Here is a 16,070-nt window from a genome sequence, read left to right on the forward strand (position 1 = left end):
GTGGTGACAATAAATGACAGCGGGTGCATGGTTTAATGGCTGTGCTGTGCTGTGTGTGTGTGTGTGTGTGTGTGTGTGTGTGTGTGTGTGTGTGTGTGTGTGTGTGTGTGTGTGTGTGTGTGTGTGTGTGTGTGTGTAGGTGCGTAAAGAGTACGGGAAGTGTCTGCGGACTCACTGCTACAGTGGGAAGAGCGTGGAGTCGTCTATGGGTTCGGTGAAGAGCTCGTCGTCGCGTGGCCCGGGACGATATTCCTCTGCGTCACAGGTACAAACACGCACCAACACAGCAGCACAAACACAAGAGATTTTGTGAGTGTCCTTGTGTGTGTATTCTCTCTCACTGTCTCTCTCTCTTTGTGTCTTTCTCTTGTTTTCTTTCATCACAGTTCATCACCCGCCTTGTATGACAAACTCCTCACAGTTACAGTATGAGCAAGTAACTATCAGCCCTGTGACTCTATACACCACACACCCGAGCAGCTCAGTGCATCGCTCTCGTTCACTTTCATTCTGTTAGAAGCAGAACTTCAGGAAGAGTCAGGAAGGGGATTTTCATAAATGCAAGTTTTGTATACTTATGGTCAAAAGTTTGGAGTAATTGATGTATTTTAATCTTTTTAACTCTCTTCTGCTCACCAAAACTGCATTTATTTGGTTAAAATTAAATTGACAACAGAAATATTGTGAAATATTATTTAAAAATAAAAGAATGTGTGTTTTTTTTTAATGTAATTTAATGCTGTGATCAAAGCTGTATTTTCAGCATCATTACTCCAGTCTTCAGTGTCACATGATCTTCAGAAATCGTTTAATTAATAATTAATAATAAATAATAATTCCATTATTCCAAACACTTGAGCCATATTTTATTTTTTTTGTATATATATTATTGCTTTTTAATAAACATTTTTTAATTGCATGTAAAATGATATGCAGTATTCAATGATCTTTTCCAACAGAAATAATTTATATAATTGCCACATTACCTCCTTATGTTACATTTTTCATTCAGAAGATGGTTTCTCAATTTCATAAAACTAGATATTTTGCATTGCAACTAAAGGTAGTTTAAGTTAAAAGTCATAGCAGATATTATTTCCAGGTTGATTTGGAAATATAAGGTCGGGCACTTTGCATTATGGGAAACATTTTAAATTTCTTTATATATGCTTTTTACAATACATTCAATTCAATACGTTCAAAACCAAAAATGCATTACTGTCTAGTGCACATTATTTTGACATTATTTTATTATTTTACTGCTTATTTTGACAATAAGTTTATATAATAAAAAAAAAGTATTTCAGTATTTTACAGGAAAGGCAAGAAAAGATTCATTTGTTTGTGCTTTTTACAATTCAATTTGTTCCAAAACTCTATTTCATGTATATTTACAACACAATTATATTAAAATATTTGCATACTACATCCAGTATATGTTTTATCCTGCAAAAAAAAAAAAAAAAAAAAATACTAGTCTTGTAGTTTTCTACAGGCTTTTTAGAATGAATTCATTCGCAACATTTAGAATTCTTCTGAAGCGAGATGCAGGCAGGATTTCCACTGCATGTTATCCTTGTGTCAAACAAATCTAAGGCTTTACATATCTGTGCTTTAGTTTCTCATTTCCATGGTAACGGTTTGTCTGGTTACATGATCTCCGTGGAGATAAGGTTTCCAATTTGACCTTTGGCCTTCCAGGAGTCGTGCGCAAACGTGTAACGAGAGTCTGACATGCAGCAGAATCATGCTCATCTGACCCGTGATCGTGTGTGTGTGTGTGTGTGTAAATGTCAGAGAGATGAGGAACAGACACATGATTCTTATACTGACAAACAAACGCTGCTGCGGTGTGTTGGGAGCGTTTAAGATGAGATATAGCAAAAAAAGGAGCATTTTGTCATGCCGTTCCAAACCTGTAATGTTTAAGAGATTGAAAGGCTGTTTGGTTTAATTTCTGACTGATTGGTGTGTAGCAGGTGAAGTGATCTGTCTCCGATCATGCGAGGAATGTGTGTGTGAAACACTGTTGTTGTTCACAGAGCCGAATCCGCCGCATGTGGAACGACACGGTGAGGAAGCAGTCCGAGTCTTCATTCATGGCTGGAGACATTAACAGTTCAGCCACACTCAACAGAGGTAAACACACACACACACACACACACACACATGTTTGTTTTTGTGAAAAGTGGGGACATCCCATAGGCGTAATGGTTTTTATACTGTACGAACTGTATATTCTATCGCCCTACACCTAACCCTACACCTAACCCTACCCCTTACAGGAAACTTTGTGCATTTTTACTTTCTCAAAAAAAAAAACTAATTCTGTATGGTTTATAAGCGTTTTGAAAAATGGGGACATGGGTTATGTCCTCATAAGTCACCCTCTCCTTGTAATACCTGTGACATACCCATGTCATTATACAAAGTTGTGTCCTGATATGTCACAAAAACAAACACACCATAAACACTCACACACACACACACACACACACACACACACACACACACACACACACACACACACACACACACACACACCATTAACACTCACTCACTCACACACACACACACACACACACACACACACACACACACACACACACACACACACACACACACACACACACACACACACCATTAACACTCACTCACTCACTCACTCACTCACACACACACACACACACACACACACACACACACACACACACACACACACACACACACACCATAAACACTCACACACACACACACACACACACACACACACACACACATCATAAACACACACACACATCACATACTACACACACACACACACACACACACTCACATCACATACTACACACACACACACACACACACACACACACACACACACACACACACACACACACACACACACACACACACACACACACACACACACACACACACACACACCATAAACACACACACACACACACACACACACACACACACACACACACACACACACACACACACACACACACACACACACACACCATAAACACTCACTCACACACTCACACACACACACACACACACACACACACACACACACACACACACCATAAACACTCACTCACTCACTCACTCACACACTCACACACTCACACACTCACACACACACACACACACCATGACATGAATATTCACAAAGCTGGAATGCTGTGCTTTGCAACAATAGACCTGCAGCTTGTCGCAAATAACATGCAATTAAGTGTCCAAAAACATTCAGTCACACATAAGTATGTTCTTTAAAGCATATTAAGTAATAAGTACTTTATGCTAAAGTGTACTTGTTTTTCACAAGGGATATTAAGACACATTACGTTTTACAAGCAGGGAATTCTACAAAAATTCACAGACTTCCTCTTATTTATGTACTTTTGGCTAATTTGATTATGCTTCTAGTTACCGGTAAAGTTTAGTGCTCTCAGCTCGGTTTGACATATTTTAGCATATTTATTTTCATTCCAGAACTGAAAATCATGTCCTAAAATATGAAATAAAAAGTCAGATCCTGCTAAAAACAAGCTGAATTTAACCAGCACCTGCAGAGTTTGGCATCCCATATAATTGCATGTTTGAAATCAGTGCAGGAAAAAAAAAAGAGTTCTGAAAGATTTCATATCTACTGATAAAACTTAAAACTGTGCTTATGTTTTTTTAATGAACATCTTTCCAATCCTGACATTCAATACATAAAACATTTACAAGTAAATTCAGAGTCTGTGAGTTTCTCCTGCCGTGCGTCGGAAATGCTGCTTTAATTGCGTGAGAAAAGTTCAGAAAAACCAGAACATGCAAATAAGTCTATTTTTGTTGCGGATAAAAAGAAAAAGAAAAAAGTGGTAATTAAACTTTAAAGACTTGAAGTAAATGACAGTGTGTTGAGATAAGGAGAAAATAGAAAAGAGTCCTGAAAGTTAAAGTTAAGACTGTTTTAATAGTTGTCAGCTCATTTCATTTACATTTAGATGACACTCATGTTCGCTCCGTCTCTGTGTATATTGTGTGAATGAGAGGTAAACAGGTGGATGAGGGTTTGATCAGCGTGGAATATGCTGTATCTTAATACAAAAACATTTCCAGTCGAGTGGAATGACAGCAGTGAGCTAAAGACGCTTCAGTCGCCGTTCATTCCCTCAGTGAAAGCAGAGCGATTGGACAGGACAGAAAAACAGCTGATGCTGAGAAACATCTCTGACTAATTCACACCGCAGACTCATGCTGCTTCAGTGCAAGAAAATAAGGCACTTTCCACAAATAACACACAAAATACTGGGAATAATTTGGGTTATTCATTTTTTTTTTTTTTTTTTTTTTTTTTTTTTTCTCGAGCTTGCCAAATGCATTCAAGGAAACATTTAAGAAAATCGATTTTGTGGATTTTTTTTTATATATATATATATATATATATATATATATATATATATATATATATATATATATATATATATATATATATAAATTGGTTTTTATTTTTTGTATTTTCCATTTTAATAATTACGTTGTGTTTTTGTCATTTTTTATTAGTTACTTTGTTTTAAATATTTAAATATATTATTCATTCATTTTAATTTGAGTTTTATTTTTTATATTAGTACACCAAGTTGAGCTAAATGAAAATAAGAAATGTTACTTTGGAAACTAGCTGAAATAAAAAACAATTTTTTTGTTTGTTTGTTTGAACCCCAGTCTAGTTTACTTCAAAATATATATATATATATATTTTTTAAGTGAACTTTAATATTTAATAACTTTAACAAGCACCAAATGTTGCAAATGTTGTTACTTCTTGAATAATCCATTTTGGTAATTTAAATTATATACGGGTCAAATAAAATAGAACAATAAAATAAGTCTAATATAGCTTTAAATTTAGTTTTTCCTGTTTATTTATTTATTTATTTATTTATTTCTGAGCAAATCGTGTTTTTAGCATGATTTACAGAAGATACCCACGGAAATGTCATTCAGTGTATATAGTCTACCAAAAAAAGTCATGTCAGGCCAGTGCTATCTCACGACCAATTCATACGTATTTTACAAGGAGGCTAATTCGTATGACCTCACTCGTACGATTATTTACGATTTGTCTAAACACCAGTGATGGGTTAGGTGTAGGTCATTCGTGCAAATTCGTACGATTTGGCAAAAAACATTTGAATTTGTACGAGTGAGGTTGTATGAATTTGTATGAATTAGCCACGTCGTAAAATATATACAAAATGCCGTGAGATCAGGCTGGTCAGGCATTTTTAATAACAAGTCTTAAATTTTTTACATTAATATATGTTACGCTGAATGGCGATGGAATATTATTTCACCAGTTTTTTTTTTTTCCTCACAAAAGTTGAAACATTAAAGTATACACTTTACTTGCATTTAATATGCTTTCTGTGTATATAAATCACTCTTGTTTATGTAATTTGATGTGAAATGGGACGTCTAATCTAATAAACCTATACATTTATTGAGGGATGGAGTTGAGAAGTTTAAGAGCCCTGATTCCAGTAAAGATATTTGATGTTTAAAAATACTACCTTTATTTGAGGAAAGTGCCATTAAACCATTCAGATAATGTCAAAAGCTTCTAAAAAATTTACAAAAGAAAATACTAGATATATGAGCAATTTTTCCAGTTGATGCTGGATTTATCAGATTTAGCTCACTTATAAGAACAATTTTGTTCTTAAACTCTGCTTTTGAAAGCCCATACACACACACACACACACACAGAGAGAGAGAGAGAGAGAGAGAGAGAGAGAGAGAGAGAGAGAGACCGGTGTGCAGGGGAATGAAGATCTGCTCTGAATATCAGGCGCCTCTGTGAAGCTGATTTCTCTCAGTCTTTCTCTCTCTCTGTCTGTGTTCTGATCAGTGAGACACTAATGTTCTGTTATGATGATGGATTGACCCTCTCTAGAGAGAGGAAGTGTCACAATGGCAATAATTAGGCTCTCAGCACTTAACCCAGACCTGTGTGTGTGTGTGTGTGTGTGTGTGTGTGTGTGTGTGTGTGTGTGTGTGAGAGAGAGAGAGAGAGAGAGAGAGAGAGAGAGATGCTCATCACTCATGCTGCTCAGAGCGGACAGATGTTTTAACCAGAGACACAAAGCCCAACTCAGAGGAAGAGTGTGTGAGAGACATACAGTACAGAGAAATCATAAGACTCATCAACACACACACACTCACACACACACACACACACACACACACACACACGTTTACCGAGTCACAGGACAGGTTACACTCTGAGACACAAAACCATCAAAGAATTAAAACAATCAAATAAAGCATTTTAAAACTTATTTTAGGACTGCCAGTTAGTGTAAATATATACTAACTACAATTTATCATTGAATTATTTTAATTATTTGATCACACTTTTTTTTGTTGTTCACCCAATCAGTCATTATGCATGTGTCATTGTGAGATAGACTTTTTATTTATTAATTATATGTCACACAATTTCAGCCTTTGCCATAATTTAGACTTTCATAGTATATCAATTTTGACATTTTAAGCTTTCAATTTTGACATTTTTCATAACTTAGCCTCTCATAATTTTTTAACTTTTGTCATAATTTAGACTATCTCATAATTATAACTTAGCATCTCATAATTATGACAGTATCTCATATTTTTGACTTGTCAATTTGGATTTTTTTTTTTTATGTATTACCTATGACTGTAGCAGAAAGTACTGAATAAAGTTCCATTGTACATACTTAAATTACTAAGTGTGTGTGCATGTAGTTATTTATATATAATATATAACTGTGTGTATATAGAGAAAGTACTTAGTAATATGATTTTATAATACAGTAGTAAGTACATAGTACTACTACTGCTACCCTAATACTTTATAGTTTTATGCCTAATCATCTTGAGATGTCTTCTGCTAAATTATAGTTTTTAGCTTATAAAATCTGGTAAATGTCTTAACTGCACACATTTTAATAATTACACATTACACATTTTTAATCATGTTAATGTGTTTATTCTGACAGCCATAATTTGTTTATGAATAATTTTTACCTCCTCAAAGGGATGTTGTTGCCATGGAGGTTTAGCTCACTTTTGGAGAGTTTTTTTTTTTTTTTTTTTTTTTTTTAGAAGTCAGGACCTTCTGCACAAACACTGTGCAGGTCAGGGGTCAATTTGTGTAATCATTTCCTCTGCAGAATAAGCTGCATTTAAACCTCAACCTCAGTGAACCTCCCTGTCCGTGTATTACTTTCTGTGTCGTATCACTGAAGGTGCTTATCTCAGTGTTCAGCGTATCATTTTCAGAGGTGTATAATTAGCCCACAGCATAATAAACATGCCTACGCTGATAATCACAATCATAATTCTGTTGAATAAATGAGCTCATATTGGACAAGGTCTTCATTAGAGAATCAAACAAAAAGTGATTATACAATGACTTTTTTTATTTTCTTATTAAATTGATTAGTTATTAGGTCATGTGAATGACTAGTCCTTTAGGTTAGGATTACATCCAGACTTGTCTGTGTTAAATGGGCAGATACTTTATATAGATAGATAGATAGATAGATATAAAACAGGAGAGAGCTGAACTGAAAGCATTATATTCTGATTGATAACTAAAATTATACTTAAATTATCTAAAATATTCAATAAACAAACACAAGGGGCGGGAGATGTAAAACTTTGTGAAAATCCAATTTTGTGGAAATGGGTGCGCACAGATTCTGTGTGGGCCTGTCGAGAGATTATGCATAATAATAGATACACTGCTCACAACAGGAAATTTCAATCCAGCAGTAATTGTCTTGAAAGTGAAGAAGATGGAGGAGAATTTGTTACAAAGCGGTGCTTTAAAGGGGATGAATTTTCAAGACATCTTGGAGAGATAGAACTGTCAGAATGCTAAAGCACGCTTGCATGTTAACAACCTTTCAGAGAAGTTCTGTCTGTAAATTCATCCCTACTTATCACCACTGCTGCAGATATCAAACACTCTATGGAATGGTTTGATGAGCAGATTTTTCTTTCCTGTGTTAAGGGAAGTTTTTAAATAACTTTTAAATAGTCCCTTTTTAAATAACCACTAGCCTTTTCGAATCGAAAATCGAATCACTTTTATTTTCACATCACCAACAGCACATGTGTGCGTGCTCCAGACAGTGCAGAATATAATTAACACGTTTAACAAATAACAGTATACACGTTTAGACACATTTACAAATAACAGTATACTTAGTATATACACTATATAAAACAATAAATATAAAAAAATAATACACAGTCTACAAATGGACACAGAGTGGTTGTAGATGTGATGGTTGGTAAATAGATGTTTTGTTGACATCACAGATTAGATACATGATTTGCATGCTATTCCCAGTCAGATGTACAGTGGGTGATTATTGCATTTGTATGGAAGCCTTTTTCGGCCAAATAAAAAATGCTTTGATAAATCATTATTATGACATCAAAAGTCATAATTATGAGATAATCATAATTATGTGATTATGAGACTGACATAGAAACACAGAAATTGTGAGATAAAAACACAGTTATTACACAAAGGGCCCTATTTTAACGATCTAAACGCAAAGTGTAAAGCGCATGGCGCAGGTGCACTCAGGGCGTGTCCAAATCCACTTTTGCTATTTTAATGACGGAAAAACGGTTGGCGCGCCCGGGCACATGGTCTAAACGGGTTGTCCCTATTCTCTTAATGAGTAATGGGTGTTTTTTGAGCGTAACGTGCAATACACCAATCAGAGTCTCATCTCCCATTCCCTTTAAGATCCAGGTGCGCTCGTGCCACGACGGATTTGCTATTTACACGGCAGAATTTGACAGAACGCGTCTCCGAGATGAAACGGAGCTGCTCGTGTTCGAGCAAATAGATAACCTAATTCTGATACATGCGATGACTATCCATTATGACATGCTAGGCATTTTTATATTTAATTAGCCTACAAAAAATTATTATGCATTGCAATCCTTTAATTTTTAATATTTGGCATGTTTGTGTGCTGCTGTGCGTCCCTGTGTTTAATAAGCAGCGTGTACGTTCTTTAAATAACAAAGAAAAAACTTTGCGCCAGACTTTAGACCAGGTTTGAGTTTCAGCTCCTTAAAATAGCAATGCGCCAGAACACACCTCTTTTTTAGACCAGCACGCCCATGGGCGCACAAATGGGTGCAAATGCATTTGCTAATTAAACGACGTGGCGCTGGATGAGAAAATAAGAACGGCGCCGTACTGAAACTAGCAAACACACTTGCGCTGCGCCTTGCGTCGCATTGCGCCGAGTGTATGATAGGGCCCAAAGACTAAATTGATGAGTCAAAATTATGAGATAAGACATAATTAAGAGATAAACTTAATATTATGACAAAAGGTTGAAATTATGAGATGTTATAATTATGCAATAAAAAGAGTTATAAGATCATGACAGAACATATAAATTGTGAGATAAAAAGTCTGTTATTACGTAAAAATCTAAATTGACAAAGTCCAAACTATGAGATACAGTACTGTCATAATTACTGTCATAATGAGGTAGTCTAAACTATGAGAATTCAAATTTATGAGATAAGTCAGTATGTGATAAAAAACCTTTATGAGATTATGACAGAAAATAGAAATGTGAGATACAAATGAGTTAAAGAAAATCAAAAGTGAAAAATGGTCATAATTATGAAAAGTAATTATTATGAGATAAAGTCTAAATTAAGAAGTCAAAAGTATGAGATTTATTACTTTTCATCATGATAATACTAAACTTTTATCTCATCATGACTTAGTATCTCATCATTGTGATTTATGTCGTAATTATGATGTAATACAACATTATTTTTCTTTCTTATTTAGTGGAAATGGGCTCCCATACATTCTAGAAAGCATTTGATTGGGAAAAAATTATACGCCCTAGGTGCAAAATGAGTCATCAGTATTTTTGGTCTTTGTAAAGGAGATAATGTTCTTCCAAAATGCATTGCAGCACTCACTTGCATAGACTGTCAAAGTCTCTGATGAGATAAGAATGCTAACATTGGTTGAATCCTCTTGCTTTTTTTTCTGTGGCTGCTGATGAGACGTCTGTATGATAATGATGCTAACATTGTTGCTGCATTTGTTTGATCTTCTCTATGTGTTCTTCTCTCCATCTGTGTGGCTGTATCAGGTGCCATGGCCAATCACCTCATCCCAAACTCTCTGCTGCGCGCTCACGCCTCTAACAACCCTTATAACACCTTACTGGGCGAATCAGCTATCTATAACAACCCCACCCTCAGCATGTACAACGCTCAAGGTGTGCTGCATTCTTCCGTTGCTTTGACTTCCTAACTTTGTGTGTGTGTGTGTGAGTTAGGGAAAAGGGCTCCGCTATGTGGCTTCAAGCTGAATGTGGCCATCTTTGTCTTTTGTCTGGTACAGTCTGGTCCAAACAAACACGTAATTTCCAATGAAAAATAGAGAATTCATATAGAGCTGAAGTAATTATAATAACTGATGACTACATTTAGGGGCATGACAGAAATGCGACTCAATCTTTATATGCATTAGTGCCTCATTGCAGAGTAAAATCAAATCACCCGCTCCTCTGAAGTCACGTCTCACTAATGTGTCTGGTGCAGATGGGTTTGGACAGCCACAGTAGACTTGATGGAACTCAAAACAATTAATGTGCCACATGCATGTGAAACAATCAGTAAGACTTCATTACAGTACATCTGCAGACCAAAAATCTGCTGCAATGACCTCAAGAGACCTGGTACAAACATGGGATAAGGACATTTTCATCTAGTCAGAAATGCAACTGCAAACTTTATAAATGCATCATAACACAAAATAGTCTACTCTTCTGAAGATGTGCCAGTCTAATGCGGCAGCGATGCTACACAGTTTTTGTGGCATGTTGCAATATTCATGCAGAATGCAGACATCACGCATCTAGAGTGTTGATGCACTCATGCTGCAATGCTTGCAGAAGGCCTGGCATTTCAGGAGGAGCAAGCCAAAACCGTTTTTTCATCTAGAGAGAAATGTGACTACAAATGTATGCATGCATTATGCGTGCTGAATCACAAGACAGCACTGTCCACACTGGACTGAAGACATACAGTACCAGTCTAATATGCCTCGTGCATTAGGGTTTGGACTGCGACGCTACACATTTTTGTGGCATGTCAAAGTATTGGTGCAGCTGAAAACAATAAATTCTTTCCTTTCATGCAAACACCCAGTAAGACTTCACACATCTTGAGTGCTCCTTCAGACCAGAAATCTACCATGCCCTTATGCTGCAATTTTCACCATGGCATTTCAGTGCCAGCATGTGATAACAAATGCAACTGCAAACTTTATACATGCATTAATGCTTTGCATTTCAGGAGGACCATGGTATGACAATGTTTTTTAACTTAACAGAAATGCAACTGCAACTTGAATTACAATACCAAATCATCCGGTCTTTAGGTGCTAGGTATTTCTGTGCTGTGTCACAGCACTGAGGCAACTAAAAATAAATGGGCTCCTTGCATGCAAAACACGCAGTAAGACTTCACACAAGTGTTTAGACATGAAATCTAGCATGCGCTGATGCTGCAATGCTTGAAGTAGCCAGTGCATTTTAGGATGAGCAAGGCATAACAGAAACGTGACTGCAGACTTTATACACGCATTATTGCCTGGCATTTCAGGACGAGCATGGTATAATGACACTTACATGCACTCGTTATACGTCCGCTCTTATGAGGACATGTCACTCTCATGTGTCTCATGCAGAAGGGTTTGGACAGATGCTAGAAGTTTTTTGTGGCATGTCACAGCACTGATATGCTTCAACAGAGCACACTTTTTCAGAGCTGCATGGAAAAAAGGTCTGTTTTTCAAAGCAATACTTCATAAGCCTATCGCATTTTTTTAGAACATGAATTTACCGTACCCTCACGCTGAGATGCCCGCAGGAGGCCTGGCTTCTCCTGTTAGCAGTAATGCATCTCTGCATGCAGCTGTCTCACTCCGTCTCACCCTGTCTGTCTGTTGCACTGGTGATCTGCTTTCTCCCCGTCACCACCTGTTACCGCCACCTCCACTAACGCATAGATCTGAAAGAATTCAGAAGACTCTAGAGACAGACACATTACTGGACATTGTCAGTGGGGAGGGGCGATCGCTGGATAACAACCTCTTCATCTACGTTGACAACATTGTAGCGACCTTGAAATCTAATATCAATAAAAGCCCCGAAATTACGAATAGATCCCAGGCCACTTTTAATGTTCCTCTTTAGCCCGATCAATAACTCTCTTACCGAATACAAGTCTAACCGTGGAACCACGTTCAGAGCGGAGCGCGCCACTAATGGAGACAGAAGCCATTTCTATGCCCTCTAGACATCCAGGGGGCTTTAAAGCACAATTTTATGGCATTTACATGTGCATCCTGGGATTTGCAAGGGGACATGGGGGTGTCTGTCTGTATTTGAGAGGTGAAACGAGGAGGTTGAGCGTAACCGTTTACCTGCGCTTCATTTTCATTGATCTGTGTGCATGTTCTACTTGAGCGGTCTCTGTGAATGCTTACCTGTACCTTTTTCTCTTTCCTTTTTCCATGCTGTCCTTTAAGAGCCCTACAGAGAGACAAGTATGGGAGTCAAACTAAACATTGCTTACCAAATGTAATTTCTCTTAACGTTATTACTCTTTCCTTAAAACTATAGTAAAGGCCATTCTGCTAAGAGATGTTTTAGTCAATATTCTAATCAGAGAGCACTCTCAACCTCATTAAAATGAAAACCTAATTTTCTCATCTCTTCTTCAATGCAAAGTGATGCTTTTGTTAAAATAGCAGCTGAGTGGACAATTCGGTGTTTTGCAACCCAGGTCTTTTTCCCCCAATTAAAATTTGCATATTTGTCTAAGCCACTGATAAGTAAAACAAATGCTATTTATTTGTTTATGCTCAAATGATGCAGCTAAAAATTGGTAAACAAGAAAGTGCTCCCACGTTTTGTTATACGAGTGTGGGAGTGTGTTTATAGCCCACGCTTGCACACTTCTTTTCATGAAAAATTGTACATCAAGACGCTGATAATATGCAACATTTAATTAATGTAGAGAAATCTATAGGCGGAGAAGCTGCTCTCTCTGTACCCAATGATATATGAGTGTTATATAAAGGCCAGCATGATTTGGTTTGTCGAAAGCTTTCCGTGCATTAGCTGTCATGTATTATTGTGTGTTTGTGTTCGTGCATTGTGTTTCTGTTGTGTTTGCTGGCTTTGCAGAGTGATTTGTGTATTATTTGATATGTGAGATCGAGGTTGCAAAGATGAGTTTGACAGGTAAGTCCATTATTGCAGGCTTAGCTGGCACGTTTCAGTGAATTCTGGAATGAATTTTAAACCTCACTTCAGCCTTGAATCCCTGATGAATCTGATCAATACCCAAAGTAGCACTGGTTTGGAAGCTCAATGAGCGTCCACCTCAGGGACGAATGGTTTCAAGGTTTTTCAGTTTGTTTCAGCGAGCCGTTTTGCATGTCGGTCTTACAGATGCGCCAGGTGCAAGTGATTTTAATTACTCTTCTCTCTGACTCTCCATTTGCAGAGGGAATCCTGAACAATGCTCGGGATACAAGTGCCATGGATACTCTACCACTGAATGGTAACCACGGCAACAGCTACAGCTTGGCCAGCGCCGATTACATGAGCGACTGCGTGCAAATCATTGACCGCACGTACAATGTACACAAAGAGACCACACTGGAGAAACGGATCCTGAAAGAGCTCACCTCCAACTACCTGCCCACCTACCTGAACAACCACGACCGCACGGCCGAGCACGGACGCAACCTCATGAACAAGTTAGTTAACGAAGTCAGCAACGGAGGCGGGGTCAAAGACTCGCCCATGTTGCCCGTCAATCTGGCGTTGGGTTTGGACCCGTCTGCGTCTTTCCCACACGAGGACAGTCTAGGGCTGGAGCTGATCAGGGAGGAGTCCAACACACCCTTGCTTCCACCGCCACACCACATCCAGCCTCTTCCCTCCACCTTCAGCTCAGCCTCTTCATCGCGACGGCGCCTTCCGCAAGAAAACAGCGAGAGTTTCTTCCCTCTGCTGACAGAGGAGCAAACGGAAGACACTCCATCCCCACAGAGAGACTCGCTCTACACCAGCATGCCCACGCTGCCCGACCCCGAGCGCTCCGACACGCATTCGCTGCCCCGTGGCGGTGACATGCACACGCTCCCCAGAAGCGGCGAGCCGGACGATGTGTATTATAAGAGCATGCCCAACTTGGGCTCGCGTAACCATCTGCACCAGCTGCATAGCTACTACCAACTAGGCCGCGGCAGCAGCGACGGCTTTATCGTTCCCCCCAAAGATGAGCTTTCGCCCGAAGAAACACCGCAAGAAACCGCACACATGGTCACCAGCCTATAGAGGGCGCCAAACCCCATCGCATTCACACCCGTAACCCATGACATCTCGACCTCCGCTGGCTCTTCTACGTTTCCGTACGGTTCTGTCGTCCACAGTTGTTCACTTTTGCGTTTCCGTGTCCGCAGAGAAATGAACTGCAGCAACAAACCTTGGGAGGCAATTTTGTATTCTGTTCAGGAGAGGATTATGGATACTCTTGCTTGTTGAGGAATGAAACCTGACATTCTTTGGATTCTATTGGTCATGCACTTCTACTTCAAGGGAAAACGGACCCAAAAATGGATTTGCTGTATAACCTTGTGGGGGAGTGTGAGATTTCGAGGGTTTTTTACTCTCTGCGACCCCGAAGGAATACAGATAACTGCCAAAAAACATTGTTAGTAGCTCAGCGCGTCTAGTCAACACCAATCAAGTCTGTGACTCGAAAACTATTTTAATACCTTCTGTATCCATATATTTGCTTTTTAGATATTTTTCTTCTTCTCACGTGGTGAAAAGCAGCACGCTTTGCTGCGACGGAGAACAATACGAAGAAGGGCGTCTTCACCACGCGCTCTCCAGTGTCATTTCTGTTCTTTGCTGTATTAATAACAAATATCAAGAAGTGGGGGAAGAACTTATACCGGAGAATTCTACGATATTTCTATGTAAATGTACAGACACTAGTGTTACACAGGATAGTGCTTATTCTGTTCCTACGCCCTCCGCTTCTGTAACCATGGTGATTTCAGATTATTTCCTTTTTCTGCCGATGGTCTCGTCCTCAACGACAGGTTTTGATCCCTCGCTCTTTTTTAGTTATATCTTTTACATTCAAGTCTTCATTTCAGTGTGAATAATGGCAAGTAGAACAAAAATGACAGGATAGACAAAAATAATTCCTATTTTTCCTCATTCTCTTTGATTTATAGACACCGGCTTGTAGATGAATGAAGAAAGGAAACCCAACATTGAAAATATGTTGCCATTTTGGAGTAGAGATATGAGAAGTATTGCGGTATATGATCAACGGAGGTCGTTTTCATTCAGACAGAGTGACAGAGGTGCACTTGTGTGATTTAGCTGCAGAGATCCAGCATACCTTCTTTTTGCTTTTATTTTTCTGGTGGGGAATGAATGCTTATTTATTTCACCGAGGGAAAAAGTACAAACTATTCTGCAAAAATGTCTGGGGATAAAATGAATGTGGCACATATTAGATTTTTTTTATCATTACAAATATGATTTTATTTATTCTTTTTATCCCTTTTTTTCTCCTGTGGTTGAATGACCTCTCACTAATATTTGTTGTAACAGTGAAACTTGTTTGCCAACAAATAAATGACTGACAGAGTGAAGCCGAGGGTTGCTGGCTGTGTGCTTTTTCTGCAACACAACAAATATTGTTAATTAGGGGCTCTTTTGACAAGAAACCTTATTAAACTATGTTACATATATGGTAAAAAAAGATATAAGTAATACAGATTTGATAGTGGTTTTGATCAACTTTCAGGTGGATTTTAGTATAATGTTATACTCTGCATGCTGTTAATGACATTTTTCACTTTAAAGAGAAAATCAACAATCAAATTAACATTTAATTTAAAATTAAATTGAAGA

At 38.1% G+C, this 16,070-nt stretch overlaps 1 protein-coding gene across 1 annotated transcript in view; it reads left to right on the plus strand.

Annotated features, from left to right (window-relative positions):
* The window catches only part of LOC109080050 (adhesion G protein-coupled receptor L3-like), a 288,219-nt gene extending 272,406 nt beyond the window's left edge, over nucleotides 1-15,813 (plus strand). Inside the window, exons 27-32 of the mRNA XM_042726857.1 lie at nucleotides 140-265; nucleotides 386-436; nucleotides 2,043-2,139; nucleotides 10,203-10,331; nucleotides 12,650-12,667; nucleotides 13,633-15,813. Of these exons, the coding sequence (XP_042582791.1) occupies nucleotides 140-265; nucleotides 386-436; nucleotides 2,043-2,139; nucleotides 10,203-10,331; nucleotides 12,650-12,667; nucleotides 13,633-14,471 (1,260 nt within the window). The 3' untranslated portion in view covers nucleotides 14,472-15,813. The remainder of the gene's footprint in view (nucleotides 1-139; nucleotides 266-385; nucleotides 437-2,042; nucleotides 2,140-10,202; nucleotides 10,332-12,649; nucleotides 12,668-13,632) is intronic.
* The last annotated feature ends 257 nt before the right edge of the window (nucleotides 15,814-16,070 follow it).

This window comes from Cyprinus carpio, chromosome B7 (assembly GCF_018340385.1).
Source record: "Cyprinus carpio isolate SPL01 chromosome B7, ASM1834038v1, whole genome shotgun sequence".
Lineage (NCBI taxonomy): Eukaryota > Metazoa > Chordata > Actinopteri > Cypriniformes > Cyprinidae > Cyprinus > Cyprinus carpio.